The sequence below is a fragment of the Patagioenas fasciata genome, chromosome 31, assembly GCF_037038585.1.
Source record: "Patagioenas fasciata isolate bPatFas1 chromosome 31, bPatFas1.hap1, whole genome shotgun sequence".
Lineage (NCBI taxonomy): Eukaryota > Metazoa > Chordata > Aves > Columbiformes > Columbidae > Patagioenas > Patagioenas fasciata.
Window position 1 is genome coordinate 3,160,446 of NC_092550.1, and position 20,291 is coordinate 3,180,736.

A 20,291-nucleotide genomic window follows, 5' to 3' on the forward strand; every position below is an offset into this window, starting at 1 on the left:
CCACGACTCCACCTCCCTGATTTGTCTCTTTTCCTTTATTTTCACCCCAAATTTCACCCCAGTGCATTCTGGGACCCCCCCCCCCTACACCGGGGTGCAGGTGTCATGGTGGCCACCAGAGGGTCACAGTGGCCATGGTGGTGTCACAGTGGCCACCAGAGGGTCACAGTGGCCACCAGAGGGTCATGGTGGCCATGGTGGTGTCACAGTGGCCACCAGAGGGTCACAGTGGCCACCAGAGGGTCATGGTGGCCATGGTGGTGTCACAGTGGCCACCAAAGGGTCACAGTGGCCACTGTGGTGTCATGGTGGCCACCAGGGGGTCATGGTGGCCATGGTGGTGTCACAGTGGCCACCAGGGTGTCACGGTGGCCACAGTGGGGTCACGGTGGCCATGGTGGTGTCACGGTGGCCAACAGGATGCGAAGGTGGCCACGAGGGTGACATGGTGACCACAAGGGTGTCACGGTGGCCATGGTGGTGTCACGGTGGCCACCAGAGGGTCACAGTGGCCACAGTGGTGTCATGGTGGCCACCAGGGGGTCACAGTGGCCATGGTGGTGTCATGGTGGCCACCAGAGGGTCACGGTGGCCACAGTGGTGTCATGGTGGCCACCAGAGGGTCACAGTGGCCATGGTGGTGTCACGGAGGCCACCAGAGGGTCACGGTGGCCACTGTGGTGTCACGGTGGCCACCAGGATGCGAAGGTGGCCACCAGGGTGTCACGGTGGCCACTGTGGTGTCACGGTGGCCACTAGAGGGTCACGGTGGCCATGGTGGTGTCACGGTGGCCACCAGGATGCGAAGGTGGCCACGAGGGTGACATGGTGGCCACAAGGGTGTCACGGTGGCCATGGTGGTATCACGGTGGCCACCAGAGGGTCACAGTGGCCACTGTGGTGTCATGGTGGCCACGGTGGTGTCACGGTGGCCACGAGGGTGTCACGGTGGCCATGGCAGTGTCATGGTGGCCGCCAGGGTGTCACGGTGGCCATGGTGGTGTCACAGTGGCCACCAGAGGGTCACGGTGGCGTCATGGTGGCCACCAGGCCGCCACGATGGCCACAAGGGTGACATGGTGGCCACCAGGGTGTCACGGTGGCCACTGTGGTGTCGTGGTGGTCACCACAGGGTCACGGTGGCCATGGTGGTGTCACAGTGGCCACCAGGGTGACACGATGGCCACGAGTGTGTCACGATGGCCATGGTGGTGTCATGGTGGCCACGAGGGTGACACGGTGGCCATGGCAGTGTCATGGTGGCCACCAATGTCACAATGGCCACCAGGGTGTCACGATGGTCATGGTGGTGTCATGGTGGCCAGGGTGGTGTCATGGTGGCCACAAGGGTGACACAGTGGCCATGGCAGTGTCACAGTGGCCACGAGGATGTCATGGTGGCCCCGGGAGTGTCACGATGGCCACGAGGGTGTCACGGTGGCCACCAGGGTGTCACGATGGCCATGGTGGTGTCACGATGGCCATGGTGGTGTCGTGGTGGCCACAAGGGTGTCATGGTGGCCCCAGGGGTGACACGGTGGTCATGGTGGTGTCACGATGGCCATGATGGTGTCATGGTGGCCACAAGGATGTCATGGCGGCCCCGGGGGTGTCACCCGGTCCTGACGAACCTGCGGATCCAGGGGACGGCGCGGCAGACGTTGGAGTAGACGCCGGGTTGGCCACGGCGGCCGCAGACGGCCATGCCCCAGGAGACCACCCCCTGCAGCACCCCCTGGCACTCCAGGGGGCCACCAGAGTCACCCTGTGGGGACAAGGACAACGCTGGGGACACCACGGACACCCCAGGGATGGGGGGAGAGGAGAACGTGGGTGGTGGGAACCCATAATTGGTGTTGACGTGGCTACATACTATGGACCTTCCCCAGATGCTGGGGTCAAGGAGAAGGTTGGTGGTGGGAACCCATAATTGGTGTTGGCCAATCCATGAGCTGTGGACCTTCCAGAGGTCCAGAGTTCAAGGAGAAGGTTGGTGGTGGAACCCAAACCTTACATGGACCCATCTACAAGCTGTGGCCATCTCCAGATCCTAGGGTCAAGGAGAAGGTTCTTGGTGGAACCCAAACCTTACATGGACCCATCTACAAGCTGTGGCCATCTCCAGATCCCAGGGTCAAGGAGAAGGTTCTTGGTGGAACCCAAAGCTTTTGTTGGTCCACCCATGAGCTGTGGACCTTCCAGAGGTCCAGAGGTCAAGGAGAAGGTTGGTGGTGGGAACCCAAATTTGTGTTGGCCCATTCATGAGCTGTGGACCTTCCAGAGGTCCAGAGTTCAAGGAGAAGGTTGGTGGTGGGAACCCAAATTTGTGTTGGCCCATTCATGAGCTGTGGACCTTCCAGAGGTCCAGAGTTCAAGGAGAAGGTCAGTGGTGGGAACCCAAACCTTACATGGACCCATCTACAAGCTGTGACCATCTCCAGATCCCAGGGTCAAGGAGAAGGTTCGTGGTGGAACCCAAAGCTTTTGTTGGTCCATCCATGACCTGTGGACCTTCCACAGGTCCAGAGTTCAAGGAGAAGGTTGGTGGTGGGAACCCAAACCTTACATGGACCCATCTACAAGCTGTGGCCATCTCCAGATCCTGGGGTCAAGGAGAAGGTTCGTGGTGGAACCCAAACCTTACATGGACCCATCTACAAGCTGTGGCCATCTCCAGATCCTAGGGTCAAGGAGAAGGTTCTTGGTGGAACCCAAAGCTTTTGTTGGTCCACCCATGAGCTGTGGACCTTCCACAGGTCCAGAGGTCAAGGAGAAGGTTGGTGGTGGGAACCCAAATTTGTGTTGGCCCATTCATGAGCTGTGGACCTTCCAGAGGTCCAGAGTTCAAGGAGAAGGTTGGTGGTGGAACCCAAACCTTACATGGACCCATCTACAAGCTGTGGCCATCTCCAGATCCCAGGGTCAAGGAGAAGGTTCTTGGTGGAACCCAAAGCTTTTGTTGGTCCATCCATGAGCTGTGGACCTTCCACAGGTCCAGAGGTCAAGAAGAAGGTTGGTGGTGGGAACCCAAATTTGTGTTGGCCCATTCATGAGCTGTGGACCTTCCACAGGTCCAGAGTTCAAGGAGAAGGTCAGTGGTGGGAACCCAAAGCTTACATGGACCCATCTACAAGCTGTGGCCATCTCCAGATCCTGGGGTCAAGGAGAGGGTTCTTGGTGGAACCCAAACCTTACATGGACCCATTTACAAGCTGTGATCATCTCCAGATCCCAGGGTCAAGGAGAAGGTTCTTGGTGGAACCCAAACCTTACATGGACCCATCTACAAGCTGTGGCCATCTCCAGATCCCGGGGTCAAAGAGAAGGTTCTTGGTGGGAACCCAAACCTTACATGGACCCATCTACAAGCTGTGGCCATCTCCAGATCCTGGGGTCAAGGAGAAGGTTCTTGGTGGAACCCAAACCTTACATGGACCATCTACAAGCTGTGGCCATCTCCAGATCCTGGGATCAAGAAGGTTGGTGGTGGGAACCCAAATCACACTGGAAGAACCTCAACCTCCCATTGGCCTGTCCATGCTCCAGGCTCCACCCCGAGCTCCGCAGCCCAATCAGAAGCTTGGTGGTGGGATCCCAACCCCCCTACGGACCCACCCACGTCCCTGGCATCGTGGTTTGGAGGACCCCAAACCTCCCATGGTACCACCTCACCCAAGGGTGCACCCAGAGCTCCTCCCCACGGGTGGTGGCCGAGGCGGCGCCCCCTACTGTACCTGGCAGGAGTCCACGCCGCCCTGGGGGACGCCGGCGCAGAACATGTTGGGGGTGATGGCGTTGCCATAGGCCCTGGCGCACACGTCCTCCCCGAACGTCTGGATGGCGGCGCAGTGAAGGTTTTTGGGCAGTTTCGCTGCGAATCGAGGAGGACGGAGGATGAGGAGGGGGCGGGGCCATCCCGTTGAGGTCATCGCATTGGTGGTTGGGTGGTGGCCAACGAAACGGGAACCAAACCCAACCGGACGCCGCTCTCCACGGTTGAGCAGAGCGAAGGTGGCACCACGAGGTGTTCCCCGAGCCAAAAGGCAACGTGGCCTCCTCATTGAGCCCCTCCCCGTTGACCAATCGCCTTCCTTGATCCAACCCACGTCTCCACCACCAGCCAATTACCTCCCGGGGATTTGGTGGTGCCCCATCCGGACACGGTGCAGCTCATCCCCTCCCTGGGACACTCTTTGGGCAACCGGATCTTCTTGACGGTGTCGCTGAAGCGAACGCGCTTGTTGAGCCTCAACAGCATGAAGTCGTTGTCGTTGCGGCCGCGGTTGTAGTTGGGGTGGACCAAGGCCCGGGTGACGGTTCGCACGGTGCCTGTCCCGTCACGTAACGTGTCCGTCCCGATCAACACCCTGATGGAACTGACCGGGGGACAAGGTCAGGAGAGCAGGAGATCAAGGGACAAGCAAAGACGGGGCCTCCAAGGTTGGACTTGAAGGAGAACGTTGAGGTGTTTCCACCTGGAGCTTCTGTTGATGAAGGTGATGTGGTCGTGGGACGTGGGACAACCTCAGCATTGATGTGGCCATGGGACAACCTCATCATTGATGTGGCCATGGGACAACCTCATCATTGATGTGGCCATGGGACAAGTTCATCATGGGGCAACCTCATTCCTGGTGTCACCATGGGACAACCTCAGCATTGATGTGGCCATGGGACAACCTCATCATTGATATGGTCATGGGACAACCTCATCTCTCGTATGGCCATGGGACAACCTCATCATTGATGTGGCTATGGGACAACCTCATCATGGGGCAACCTCATCATTGATGTGGCCATGGGACAACCTCATCATTGATGTGGCCGTGGGACGTGGGACAACCTCATTGCTGATGTGGCCATGGGACAACCTCATCATTGATGTGGCCATGGGACAACCTCAGCATTGATGTGGCCATGGGACAACCTCAGCATTGATATGGCCATGGGACAACCTCAACATTGATGTGGTCATGGGACAAGCTCGTCATGGGGCAACCTCATCCCTGGTGTCACCATGGGACAACCTCATCATTGATGTAGCTATGGGACAACCTCATGATTGATGTGGCCATGGGACAACCTCATGATTGATGTGGCCATGGGACAACCTCATCATTGATGTGGCCATGGGACAAGTTCATCATGGGGCAACCTCATTCCTGGTGTCACCACGGGACAACCTCAGCATTGATGTGGCCATGGGACAACCTCATCATTGATATGGTCATGGGACAACCTCATCATTGATATGGCCATGGGACAACCTCATCTCTTGTATGGCCATAGGACAACCTCAGCATTGATGTGGCCATGGGACAACCTCATCTCTTGTATGGCCATGGGACAACCTCATCATGGGACAACCTCAGCATTGATGTGGCCATGGGACAACCTCATCACTGATATGGTCATGGGACAACCTCATCATTGATGTGGCCATAGGACAACCTCATCCCTTGTATGGCCATGGGACAACCTCATCATGGGGCAACCTCATCCCTGGTGTCACCATGGGACAAACTCATCATTGATGTGGCCATGGGACAACCTCAACATTGATGTGGCCATGGGACAAGTTCATCATGGGGCAATCTCATCCCTGGTGTCACCATGGGACAACCTCAGCATTGATGTGGCCATGGGACAACCTCATCATGGGGCAACCTCATTGCTGATGTGGCCATGGGACAACCTCATCATTGATGTGGCCATGGGACAACCTCATCATTGATGTGGCCATGGGACAACCTCATCATTGATATGGGCATGGGACAACCTCATCATTGATATGGCCATGGGACAACCTCATCATTGATGTGGCCATGGGACAACCTCATCATTGATGTGGCCATGGGACAACCTCATCCCTTGTATGGCCATGGGACAACCTCAGCATTGATGTGGCCATGGGACAACCTCATCATGGGGCAACCTCACCCCTGGTGTCACCATGGGACAACCTCATCATTGATGTGGCCATGGGACAACCTCATCATTGATGTGGCCATGGGACAACCTCAGCATTGATGTGGCCATGGGACAACCTCATCATTGATGTGGCCATGGGAAAACCTTATCATGGGGCAACCTCATCCCTGGTGTCACCATGGGACAACCTCATCATTGATGTGGCCATGGGACAACCTCATCATTGATGTGGCCATGGGACAACCTCAGCATTGATGTGGCCATAGGACAACCTCATCATTGATGTGGCCATGGGACAACCTTATCATGGGGCAACCTCATCCCTGGTGTCACCATGGGACAACCTCATCATTGATGTGGCCATGGGACAACCTCATCATTGATGTGGCCATGGGACAACCTCAGCATGGGGCAACCTCATCTCTGGTGTCACCATGGGACAACCTCATCATTGATGTGGCCATGGGACAACCTCATCATGGGGCAACCTCATCCCTGGTGTCACCATGGGACAACCTCATCATTGATGTGGCCATGGGACAACCTCAGCATTGATGTGGCCATGGGACAACCTCATCATGGGGCAACCTCATTGCTGATGTGGTCATGGGACAATCTCATCACTGATATGGTCATGGGACAACCTCATCATTGATGTGGCCATAGGACAACCTCATCATTGATGTGGCCATGGGACAACCTCATCATTGATGTGGCCATGGGACAACCTCAGCATGGGGCAACCTCATCTCTGGTGTCACCATGGGACAACCTCATCATTGATGTGGCCATGGGACAACCTCATCATTGATATGGCCATGGGACAACCTCATCATGGGGCAACCTCATTGCTGATGTGGCCATGGGACAACCTCATCATTGATGTGGCCGTGGGACGTGGGACAACCTCAGCATTGATGTGGCCATGGGACAACCTCATCATTGATGTGGCCATGGGACAACCTCATCATGGGACAACCTTATTGCTGATGTGGCCATGGGACAACCTCATCCCTTGGATGGCCATCGGACAACCTCATCCCAGGACAACCTCATTGCTGGGGTGATGGGACCTCCAAGTGGGTTGAGGTTGGAGGACCCACCATCAACTCCTACGGCATCTGGAGCTCCAATGGACTCTAGAGGTGCCAGCACCTGGACACCAACATCTGGTGACACCCACACTGCAGAACCCAACATCTGGCTACAACCACGCTCACATCATCAACATCTGGAGATAACAACACCCAGAACATCAACATCTGGCCGTGGGACACCGAACATCTGGGGCTCCAAGATCTGGACACTTCAACCTCTGGAGGTACCAACCTCTGGACATCCCAACCCCTGGGGGTACCAGGCTCAGTGTCCCCAACTTCTGGCCACCGACATCTGGAGGTGTTGACATCTGGAGGCTCCAGACCCTGGAGATGCCAACATGCGGGGCACCTCTTTGGTTTCCACCTCTTGGAGGTGGCAGCTTTGGGAATCACCAACATCTGGTGCCACCAACAGCATCTGGTGCCACCAACAGCATCTTGTCCCAACAACAACATCTGGTGCCATCAACATCTGGTGTCACCAACATCATCTGGTCCCACCAACATCATCTGGTGCCTCCAACATCATCTGGTGCCATCAACATCTGGTGTCACCAACATCTGGTCCCACCAACATCCTCTGATTCCACCAAGAACATCTGGTCCCACCATCATCATCTAGGGCCTCCAACATCATCTGGTCCCACCAGCATCATCTGGTCCCACCAACATCATCTGGTCCCACCAACATCATCTGATCCCACCAAGAACATCTGGTCCCACCATCATCATCTGCTCCCACCAACATCATCTGGTGCCTCCAACATCATCTGGTGCCATCAACATCTGGTACCTCTATCATCTGGTCCCACCAACATCATCTGGTCCCACCAACATCATCTGGTCCCACCAGCATCATCTGGTCCCACCAACATCATCTGGTCCCACCAACATCATCTGGTCCCACCATCATCATCTGCTCCCACCAACATCATCTGGTGCCTCCAACATCATCTGGTGCCATCAACATCTGGTACCTCTATCATCTGGTCCCACCAACAACATCCGGTGCCAGCAACATTTGGTCCCACCATCATCATCTGGTCCCACCAACATTATCTAGTGCCTCCAACATCATCTGGTGCCATCAACATCTGGTACCTCTATCATCTGGTCCCACCAACAACATTTGTTTCCACCAACATCTGGTACTTCCATCATCTGGTCCCACCAACAACATCTGGTCCCACCAACATCATCTGGTCCCACCAACAACATCCGGTGCCAGCAACATTTGGTCCCACCAACATCATCTGGTCCCACCAACATTATCTGGTGCCTCCAACATCATCTGGTGCCTCCAACATCTGGTACTTCCATCATCTGGTCCCACCAACAACATTTGTTTCCACCAACATTATCTCGTCCCACCAACATCTGGTTCCACCAACAACATCTGGTGCCTCCAACATCATCTGGTGCCATCAACATCTGGTACCTCTATCATCTGGTCCCACCAACATCATCTGGTCCCACCAACATCATCTGGTTCCACCAACATCATCTGCTCCCACCAACATCTGGTCCCACCAACATCATCTGGTCCCACCAACATCATCTGATGCCTCCAACATCATCTGGTGCCATCAACATCTGGTACCTCTATCATCTGGTCCCACCAACATCATCTGGTCCCACCACCACCATCTGGTCCCACCACCACCATCTGGTCCCACCACCACCTAGAACCCACCCCTCACTTTGTGACCTTCAGAGACCACGGTCAACCATCCATTGGTCCACAGCTCCATGCCATCCCGGAGCCTCCTTACCTGAGTGGCTGCTTGCAGTGGGCGGCGCTCAGCACCCATTGGTTGCTTATCAAGCTTCCCCCGCACAGGATCTGGCCCCTTTTGATCATGGCGACCTGGAAGGGGCGCTGGTCGATGCGGCAGGGCCTCCCCCCGATGATCCGCGCCTCCTCGTCGGGTGCTGGAACACAGGGGGACAAAAGGGACAATTTTTGGTTAGGCAGCCTCGAAACACCCAAAATAATCTCTCGGGGTCCCAACGGACTTGGTTTTGGGTGAAAAAGAGGTGATTTTGGGTGAGAAAGAGGTGATTTGGGGGCTAGAAGCCAAGTTTGAGGTGGGGCTTGAAGGTGATGTTTGACTCCATGGTCTGCGCCCATCTCGAGGGTGACACCCCCATGGGTGACAACCCCATGGGTGATGCTCCCATGGATGACCCGTCCATGGGTGATGCTCCCATGGGTGACAACCCATGGGTGACACCCCCATGGGTGACAACCCCATGTGTGACACCCTCATGGGTGACACCCCCATGGGTGACCCATCCATGGGTGACACCCCCCCAAGGGTGACCCCCCCCATGGGTGACCCCTCCATGGGTGCCAACCCCATGGGCGACCCCTGCCATGCGTGACACCCTCATGGGTGACAACCCCATGGGTGACAACCCCATGGGTGACAACCCCATGGGTGACCCCTCCATGGGCGACCCTGGCCGGGGGTGACACCCCCATGGGTGACACCCCCATGGGTGACCCCTCCATGGGTGCCACCCCAACAAGGAGATACCCCCATGGGTGACACCCCCTCAAGGGTGACCCCCCATGGGTGACACCCCCATGTGTGACAACCCCATGGGTGACCCATCCATGGGTGACCCCCCCTGCCATGGGTGACCCATCCATGGGTGACCCCCCCACCCCGCCATGGGTGACCCATCCATGGGTGACACCCCCATGGGTGACAGCCCCATGTGTGGCACCCCCATGGGTGACCCATCCATGGGTGACCCCCCTCCCCCCCCCCCGCCATGGGTGACCCATCCATGGGTGACCCCCCCTCCCCCCTCCCGCCATGGGTGACCCATCCATGGGTGACCCCCCCCGCCATGGGTGACCCATCCATGGGTGACCTGTCCATGGGTGACCCATCCATGGGTGACACCCCCATGGGTGACACCCCCATGGGTGACAGCCCCATGGGTGACGCCCCCCCCCCCCCCCTCCCAAGGGTGACCCCCCATGGGTGACCCCCCCCTCCATGGGTGACATCCCCATGGGTGCCACCCCCATGGGTGACCCCTCCATGGGTGCCACCCCCCCAAGAATGACCCCCCCATGGGTGACACCCCCCCCAAGGGTGACCCCTCCATGGGTGACCTCCCCAAGGGTGACCCCTCCATGGGTGACCTCCCCATGGGTGACACCCCCATGGGTGACCCCCCCCCGCCGTGGGTGACCCCCCCCCGCCATGCGTGACCCCCCCCCCCGCCATGGGTGACACCCCCACGAGGAGACACCCCCATGGGTGCCACCCCCCACGTGTGACACCCCCATGGGTGCCACCCCCATGGGTGACCCCTCCATGGGTGACACCCCCACAAATGCCATTCCCCCGAGTGCCACGCCCACGAGTGACACCCCCCTATGGGTGCCACCCCCATGGGTGACACCCTCACGGGTGCCACCCCCATCCCGGAAGCCACCGGATGTCACCGCTTATCTCCACGGGTGTCGCCGCCTCGGCGAGTCCTCCCGGCCCCAGCGTGGGGGTGACGCACCCCAAAAAGAGCTGATGTACCCGTCCCCCATCCTGCAGGACCAGCTCGGGACACCCCCACGGTGACTCCTCCATGGGGCGGGAGAAGCCGTGACGCGGGGAAACGCCGTAGGAGGAATGCGAGTCCTTCCGGGGAGATGGAGACGAGACCTTTGGGTCCCACCAGGTGGAGAAGAAGCGGAGAAGGTCACCAGTTCCATCTGGATGGTCCTTTGGTAGGGAAGAAGGGTCTCACCGCTCCCAATGTGGATCTTGTTGTCTTTGAGGAGGCATCTCCCCCGGCTTCGCGCGGCTGCAGGACACGGGCGCCCGTTGGCGTTGGCCAACGTTGACGTTGTCCTACATTGACGTTGTTCTCGGAGACCAGGAGGGAGCGTTCTGAGGTGATCCCACCACATCTAGAAGATGGAGCTCCCATCCTCTTGGGTCTTTATGATCAACCAGGATTGAGGGATGACCACCCAGAGGGGGTGACCACCCAAAGCTCCACTTGGGTGTCCACCAAACCCTTGCGACGTGCCCCTCGTGTCCCTCCTGGGCTCCATCTACAGCTTCACCCAGCCAAGACCTCTTGGGTCCACCAAGACCACCGGAGAAGACCCCAAGCGCTTGAGTTGGGTCCGAGTGGGACAAGACGAGGTTTACCCCAAAACCAAGAGAATCATCCCCAAAAAGACCTTGTTCTACAAGGTGTCCTCATGGGTGTTGGGCTGGGTCCTCCACGCCGCGATTTGGGGCCGTTTTGGGGTGAAATGGCGGTTGTCACCTCCAAGTGTTGACCACGTAGTGCTAATCCCGTCCCGTGGTACCTCCCGGCGAGCGTTGGGACATCGGAATGCACTGGTGGGACTGGTTTGTACTGGTGGGGATTACTGGGCGGCACTGGGAGACGCCCGAGTGCCGCGGCGCGTGGAATTCGCCACCATCCGGTCCCGCCAGCGTTGCCAAGATCAAGGGTGGGAACCACCTCCCCACCAACGCTCATCGGAGAAGCATCTCCTGGTCACCCCATGGAGACCAACACGCGGGTTTAGATCCCAACGGAGCTCCTTGGAGGCATCTCGGCGGCTTCCATGGGGAAGGTGGAGATGTGGGCAATGGGAGGTGGTGGAACCCATCCCTTGGTTTCCTAGAGGTCGTTGGCAACCAGAAGGCCCCAACCAAGGTGGTGTCTCCATCCCGAACGATCAACTTGCCCTTCAGAAACGGTTCTGGGAAGGTTATGGGGTGAATTGTGACCTTGTTCCTTCTCCATGGGACTTGGGGGGTCCAGGTTCAGCTCTGGGGATGCAGATTTGGGGTAAGAGACGTCAAGATGAGGTTGGATCCACGGTCTTGGCATCCAATGGTTAGAAATCATGGCGCTCCTCTTCCCACCCTAAGATAGACCCGTCCGTTGGGTTCTCCTTCAGCTTTGGAGGCCAGAAGAACATGAGATGTTCCCACCACGCTTAAGTCCCCCAGGGGGACCTTTTCACCTCCTTTTGGCACGAAAATCCCAGCGCAACATTCCAGAAGAGGGAAAGAACCTAATCCTGGAGCTCCTGGGACCTCCGAGGGGACGTTGGGACTTGTCCTCCGCGTCACTTTTGGGGACGATTCTGCCCATCAAGGGCAATCGCTCCATCTCAGTTTCGCAACCGCGGGGCCTGATCCGGATCTTCGCAACAGCCACATTCCCATGATGATGATGATGATGATGATGATGATGAGGGAGCTCCTCGTTTCCACCCCATTGGACACGTTTGCCCCCCAAGAGGTGTCCATGACCCACCCATGGGGTCCCCCCAAGGCCACCGCTCGCACTCACCGCCATTGGTGCCGTTCCCTTGCAGCAGCGCCCGCGCCGGGGCGCCCAGGAGGAGCCCAGCAGCCGCGAGGATGAGGATGGAGGTGAAGCTGAAGGCCCTATGGCCATCTTGAGCCATTCCTGGGGGGGACAAACCAAATTAGACCGGCCCTTGGGTGGTGGGAAGGTCCTGGGTGGCATCACACGTGGGATGGAGGTGACCAAGATGTTTTGGGGTGTCTGCACCCTTATGGAGCTTGGGGTGGGCTTGGAGCATCTTGGTCAGGGTGTTGGGTTGAGTTTGGTTCTTCCCATGGTGCCAAACCCACGGGTGGGAGCTTGGGAAGGTCCCAGCGCCCCGTGGAAATGGGAGATCCCACCTCAACTGGGATGGGGAGTGAGAGATCCCACCACAAGCAGCCACACCACGTGGGGACGGATGGAACCGACACACAGGGAAGGTCCCACCAAGAGATGGGGAACCCCATCCATGGTCCACCAAAAGATCGAGAACCCCATCCCATCCCATCCCATCCCATCCCATCCCATCCCATCCATGGCCCACCAAGAGATGGGGAACCCCATCCCACCCAATCCATGGTCTACCAAGAGATGGGGAACTCCATCCCATCCCATCCCATCCCACCCCATCCCATCCCATCCCATCCTCCACCAAGAGATGGGGAACCCCATCCCATCCCATCCATGGTCCACCAAGAGATGGGGAACCCCATCCATGGTTCACCAAGACATAGGGAACCCCATCCGTGGTCCACCAAGAGATGGCGAACCCCATCCCATCCCATCCATGGTCCACCAAGAGATGGGGAACCCCATCCGTGGTCTACCAAGAGATAAGGAACCCCATCCATGGTCCACCAAGAGATGGCGAACCCCATCCCATCCCATCCCATCCCATCCCATCCCATCCCATCCCATCTCATCCCATCTCATCCCGTCCCATCCCATCCCATCCCACCCAACCCATGGTCCACCAAGAGATGGGGAACCCCATTCTATGTCACTTGTGGTCAACCAAGAGATGGGGAACCTCATCCATGGTCCACCAAGACATGGCGAACCCCATACCATCCCATCCCATCCCAGGTCCCCCAAGACATGGGGAACCCCCATCCTACTCCACTTGTGGTCCACCAAGAGATGGGGAACCCCATCCCATCCAATCCATGGTCTACAAAGAGATGGGGAACTCCATCCGTGGTCCACCAAGAGATGGGGAACCCCATCCCATCCCATCCCATCCCATCCCATCCCATCCCATCCCATCCCATCCCATGTCCACCAAGAGATGGGGAACCCTCATTCGTGTTCCACCAAGAGATGGGGAACCCCATCCCATCCCATCCCATCCCATCCCATCCCATCCCATCCCATCCATGGTCTACCAAGAGATGGGGAACTCCATCCATGGTCCACCAAGAGATGGGGAATCCCATCCCACCCCATCCCACCCCATCCCATCCCACCCCATCCCACCCCATCCCATCCCATCCCATCCCATCCCACCCCATCCCATACCATCCCATCCCATCCCATCCATGGTCTACCAAGAGATGGGGAACTCCATCCATGGTCCACCAAGAGATGGGGAACCCCATACCATCCCATCCCATCCCATCCCATCCCATCCCATCCCATCCCATCCCATCCCATCCATGGTCTACCAAGAGATGGGGAACTCCATCCATGGTCCACCAAGAGATGGGGAATCCCATCCCACCCCATCCCACCCCATCCCATCCCATCCCATCCCATCCCATCCCACCCCATCCATGGGTCCACCAAGAGATGGAGAACCCCATCCCACCCCACCCATGGTCCACCAAGACACACGGACCCCCCCGTCCTCCCCGTCCCCCCCTTCCCCGCTCTCACCGGCGCAGGATCCGGTGCTGGTGCCGGCGCGGGTGCCGGGCGGGGGCGGCGGGGCCGTATTTATGGCGGGAGGGGCCGCGTGGCCGCGGTGCCGGTGACTCAGGGGGTGGGGGACGCCGGGTCCAGCGCGGCCCGTGGGTGGCGACCCATGGGCGGCTTTGATGTCCCGGGGGGGCCCCGCCTGGCCACGCCCCTTAAATCGGTGGCACGTGGCACGTCTGTCTGTCTGTCTGTCTGTCTGTCTGTCCGGCCGGTCGGTTGTTAAGGCTGACAAGCCGTCTGTCCTGCTGTCCGTCTGGCCGGCCGCCCGTGAATCTGCCAGGCTGGTTGTGTCCACCCGTCCGTCTGTCTGTCCATCTGTCCGTAAGGCTGACAAGCCATCCGTTTGTCTGTCTGTCTCTTTCCGCCCGTGAATCTGCCAGGCTGGTTGTCCACCCGTCTGTCTGTCTGTCCGTAAGGATGACAAGCCGTCCGTCCGTCTGTCCTGCTGTCAGTCTGTCCGCCCGTAGATCTGCCAGGCTGGTTGTCCACTCGTCCGTCTGTCTGTCCGTAAGGCTGACAAGCCGTCCGTCTGTCTGTCCTGCTGTCTGCCCGTCTGTCCGTAGATCTGCCAATCTTCCGTCTGTCTGTCTGTCCATAAGGCCGACAAGCCGTCCGTCTGTCTGTCCTGCTGTCTGTCCATCTGTCCGTAAATCTGCCAGGCTGGTTGTCCACCCGTCCGTCTGTCTGTCCATAAGGATGGCAAGCAGTCCATCCGTCTGTCCTGCTGTCTGTCTGCCTGTCTGTCCATAAATCTGCCAATCTTCCGTCTGTCTGTCTGTCCATAAGGCCGACAAGCCGTCCGTCTGTCTGTCCGTCTGTCTGCAAATCTGCCAGGCTGTTTGTCCATCCGCTTGCCCGCCTGTCTGTCTGTCTGTCTGCCTGCCGATCCGCTTGTCCGTCCATCCCTCTGCCTGTCTGCCCGTCCATCCATCCGTCCGTCTGTCTGACTGTGATGCTGTCCGGATACCTGCCTGTCCGTCTGTCCGTGCAACTACAAACCTGTCTGTCTGTCCGTCCCTGCAACTGCGAGTCTGCCCATCCGTCCGTCTGTCTGCCTATCCAGTTGCCTGCTTGTCTGTCCATCCATCTGTCCAGGCACCAGCCCAGCCGTCTGTCTGTCTGTGCAACTGTGATCATGTCCGGATATCTGTCCGTCCATCTGTCTGTCCGCGCAGCGATGAGTCTGTCCGGATATCTGTCCATCTGTCAGTCCATGGAACTGTCTGTCCACCTGTCTGTCCGTCCACCCATCTGTCTGTCCGTCCTCCCACCTTGCCTGTCCATCCGTCTGTCTCCATGTCCATCTGACTCTGTCTGTCCCTCTGTCCATCTGTCTGTCTGTCCTTCCATCCATCCTTCCATCTATCCCCCCCTCCATCGGTCCGTCTGTCTGTCCATCCCCCCACCTAGTTTCCATCTTCCTGTCCATCTGTCTGTCCATTCTTCTTTCCGTCCATGTGTCCATCCCTCTGTCCACCCATCTGTCCATCCTCCAAATATCCCGCCCTCCATCTGTCTGTCCATCTCTCCATCCGTCTGTCCATCCCTCCACACAGTTCTCCATCCATCTGTCCATCTGTCTGTCCATCTGTCTGCCCCTCCATGTCCAAGATCTCCATGTCCAAGATCTCCATGGCCAAGATCTCCATGGCCAAGGTCTCCATGGCCAAGGTCTCCATGGCCAAGGTCTTCATGGCCAAGATCTCCATGGACCACATCTCCATGAGACCCCCATGGTTCAAACCCTCATGGATGCGACCACCATGGCCCAAGGTCTCCATGGCCAAGGTCTCCATGGCCAAGATCTCCATGGCCAAGATCTCCACGAGACTCCCATGGTTCAAACCCTCATGGATGCGACCACCATGGCCCAAGGTCTCCATGGCCAAGATCTCCATCGCCAACGTCTCCATGGACCACATCTCCACGAGAACCCCCATGGTTCCAGCCCTCATGGACATGACCACCATGGCCCAAGGTCTCCATGGCCAAGATCTCCATGGCCAAGATCTCCACAAGACTCCCATGGTTCAAACCCTCATGGATGCGACCACCATGGCCCAAGGTCTCCATGGCCAAGATCTTCATGGCCAAGATCTCCATGGACCACATCTCCACGAGACCCCCATGGTTCCAACCCTCATGGACGTGACCACCATGGCCCAAGGTCTCCATGGCCAAGATCTCCATGGCCAAGATCTCCACAAGACTCTCATGGTTCAAACCCTCATGGATGCGACCACCATGGCCCAAGGTCTCCATGGCCAAGATCTTCATGGCCAAGATCTCCATGGACCACATCTCCACGAGACCCCCGTGGTTCAAACCCTCATGGATGCGACCACCATGGCCCAAGGTCTCCATGGCCAAGATCTCCATGGCCAACGTCTCCATGGACCACATCTCCACGAGACCCCCGTGGCTCAAACCCTCCTGGACGTGACCACCATGGCCCAAGATCTCCATGGCCAAGATCTCCATGGCCAAGATCTCCATGGACCAGATCTCCACGAGACCCCCGTGGTTCAAACCCTCCTGGACGTGACCACCATGGCCCAAGGTCTCCATGGCCAAGGTCTCCATGGCCAAGGTCTCCATGGCCAAGATCTCCATGGCCAAGGTCTCCATGGCCAAGGTCTTCAGGAGACCCCTGTGGTTCCAACCCTCATGGACGTGACCACCATGGCCCACGTGGACCCCCCAGGAGGTTCAAGCCACCATCACCAACGATTCTTATCCCCTGGGAGAACATCCTGTAGCTGGAAGGCCCCGTAGGATTTTGGGCGCCGTTGGGTCCCCTAAAGCCACCCGGGGGTGACGCGGGTGCAGCAGCTCCGGGGTTGGTTCGACAGCACCTCTGTGTCTCCACAGCTCAAGGCAATTAAGAGCTTGATGAGTAATTAAGGGGTGGAGTCGAGGGCGGGCGGGTGAGTCACAGGTTGGAGCTGCTGATCTCAGCCATGGGGACCCCATGGGGGGGTTTGGACCTGAACCCCAAGATCTGGTCCAGTAAGGGCCCGTTCGTGGAGAACTTGGTCACTAAGATCCTGTCCTAGGGAGGTTTGGGCCACTAAGTTCCCATTCGTGGAGATCTTGGCCACCAGGATCCTGTTGGTGGAGATCTGGGCCACCAAGATACTGTCCTGGGGAGGTTTGGGCCACCAAGATCCCATCCCATGGAGGTCTGGTCCATAGAGGTCCCATCCTGTGGAGGTTTGGGCCACTAAAAGCCCACCCCATGGAGATCTGGTCCATGGAGGTCCCACCTCATGGAGGTCTGGTCCATGGAGGTCCCATCTCCTGGAGGCCTGGGCCATGAAGAACTTCGCTATGGGGATCTTGGCCATGGAGATCTTGTCTGTGGAGACCTTGGACATGAAGATCTGATCCATGGAGACCTTGGCCATGGAGACCTTGGGCCATGGTGGTCACGTCCATGAGGGTTTGAACCACGGGGATCTCGTGGGGATCTGGTCCATGGGGATCTGGTCCATGGGGATCTGGTCCATGGGGATCTGGTCTGTTGGTGGCCTTGGCCACGAAGGTCCCTGTAGATCCTGTCCATGGGGATCCTTGGTAACACGAGGAGACTCACGAGGGGACATGGGAGCAAATGAGGGGACACAGGGGACACGGGGACTCGTGAGGGGACATGGGGAACCCCAGGGGACACCAAGGGATGTGGTGGCAGGTGAGGGGACACAGGGGACATGGGGGCCCATGAGGGGACACGGGGACTCGTGAGGGGACATGGGGAACCCCAGGGGACACCAAGGGATGTGGTGGCAGGTGAGGGGACACAGGGGACATGGGGGCCCATGAGGGGACATGGGGACTCGTGAGGGGACATGGGAGCAAATGAGGGGACACAGGGGACGTGGGGGGACATGTGGGGACACAAGGGGACATGGGGAGACCCCAGGGGAGAGGGGAGCATGAGAGGGGACAGGAGGGGACACAGGGAGGGACATGGGGGGACATGGGAGACCCTGAAGGGACATCATGAGGGGACACAGGAACATGTAGTGGGGACATGAGGGGACATGGGGGACCATGAAAGGACATGGGGGGGTCATGAGGGGACAGGCGACCACTTGAGGGGACAGGAGGTGACACTGGGGGGACCCAGGGGACATAGGGGGGACCCAGGAGCCCATAGGAGGCTTGGGGGGGACAGGAGGGGACACTGAGGGGCACAAGGGGACATGGGGGCATCATGAGGGGACACAGGAGGACATTGGGGGACACAGGAGGACTTGGGAGGGGACAGGAGGGGACATTGAGGGACACGAGAGGACATGGGGGCACCATGAGGGGACACAGGGACCCACCTGGGAACACGGGGGACATGGGGGGACACTGGGGGACACGGGGGGACACAGGAGCCCATAGGAGGCTTGGGGGGGACAGGAGGTGACATTGAGGGGCACAAGGGGACATGGGGGCATCATAAGGGGACACGGGAGCACAGGAGGGGACATGGGGGGACACTGGGGGACATGGGGGACCCAGGAGCCCATAGGAGGCTTGTGGGGGACAGGAGGGGACATTGAGGGACATGAGGGGACATGGGGGCATCATAAGGGGACAGGGGAGCACAGGAGGGGACACGGGGGGACCCAGGAGCCCATAGGGGGCTTGGGGGGTGACAGGAGGGGACATTGAGGGACATGAGGGGACATGGGGGCATCATAAGGGGACAGGGGAGCACAGGAGGGGACATGGGGGGACACTGGGGGACATGGGGGACCCAGGAACCCATAGGAGGCTTGGGGGGGACAGGAGGTGACATTGAGGGGCACAAGGGGACATGGGGACACCATGAAGGGACATGGGGACACCATGAGGGGACACGGAAGAACACAGGGGACACGGGGAACATGGGGGGACATGGGGGGACACGGGGGGGGACCCAGGAGCCCACAGGGGGCTTGGGGGGGGGGACAGGAGGTGACACTGGGGGACACGAGGGGACACGGGAGGGAACACAAGGACCCACCTGGGGACACGGGGGGACCCACGAGCGGCCCCACGGACACGGGGAGGGGGGGGGGGAGGGGGAGGGGTGAGCGATGACGTCAGCGCAGCCCCGGGGGTGGGGGAGGGGCAAAACCAGTTCTCCCAGTTCCTCGGCTCCAATCTCAGCGCCTTAATTAGCGCTAATTACCTAATTACCAGAGCCGGCCCGGACCTGCCACCCACTGCCGGGCCACCCCCTGTGTCCCCTCCCCTCCCGCTGTCCCCACAGCTCCGGGTGGCCCCGGGTGACACAAGAGGTGGCAGCGCCCTGGGTGACACGGGTGACACACGGGGCAGCGGCTCCGTGGGTGGCGGAGCCCTGGGTGACACGAGGGGTGGCGCAGGGGACACGGGGGGTGGCCCTGGGTGACACGGGGATTGGATCAGGGGACACGGGGGGTGGCCCTGGGTGACACGGGGATTGGATCAGGGGACACGGGGGGTGGCCCGGGGTGACACAGGGGGTGGCTCAGGGGACACGGGGGGTGGCCCGGGGTGACACGGGGATTGGAGCAGGGGACACAGGGGGTGGTTCAGGGGACACGGGGATTGGCTCAGGGGACATGGGGGTGGCCCTGGGTGACACGGGGGGTGGAGTAGGGGACACGGGGGGTGGCCCTGGGTGACACAGGGGGTGGAGTAGGGGACACGGGGGGTGGCCCTGGGTGACACAGGGGGTGGCTTAGGGGACACGGGGGTGGCTCAGGGGACACAGGGGCTCAGGGGACATGGGGGCTCAGGGGGCACGGGGGTGGCTCAGGGGACATGGGGATTGGATCAGGGGACACGGAGGGTGGCCCTGGGGACACGAGGGGTGGCTCAGGGGACACAGGGGGTGGCCCAGGGTGACACAGGGATTGGATCAGGGGACACAGGGGGTGGCCCTGGGTGACATGCAGGGTGGTTCAGGGGACACAGGGGTGGCCAGGGGTGACACAGGGATTGGATCAGGGGACACAGGGATTGGCTCAGGGGACACGGGGG

General features: G+C 59.1%; 1 protein-coding gene across 1 annotated transcript; it reads right to left on the reverse strand.

The window, feature by feature from the left end:
* Positions 1 to 254: 254 nt before the first annotated feature.
* Positions 255 to 14,322, reverse strand: LOC139825940 (kallikrein-14-like). The gene is made up of 6 exons (XM_071800548.1): positions 14,247 to 14,322; positions 12,372 to 12,491; positions 8,804 to 8,963; positions 4,129 to 4,376; positions 3,735 to 3,871; positions 255 to 1,765 (listed from the first exon to the last, which is right to left on the reverse strand). Exons 2-6 carry the CDS (start codon positions 12,487 to 12,489, stop codon positions 1,613 to 1,615), a joined length of 816 nt encoding a protein of 271 aa, XP_071656649.1. The 5' UTR covers positions 12,490 to 12,491; positions 14,247 to 14,322; the 3' UTR covers positions 255 to 1,612.
* Between the last annotated feature and the right edge of the window lie 5,969 nt (positions 14,323 to 20,291).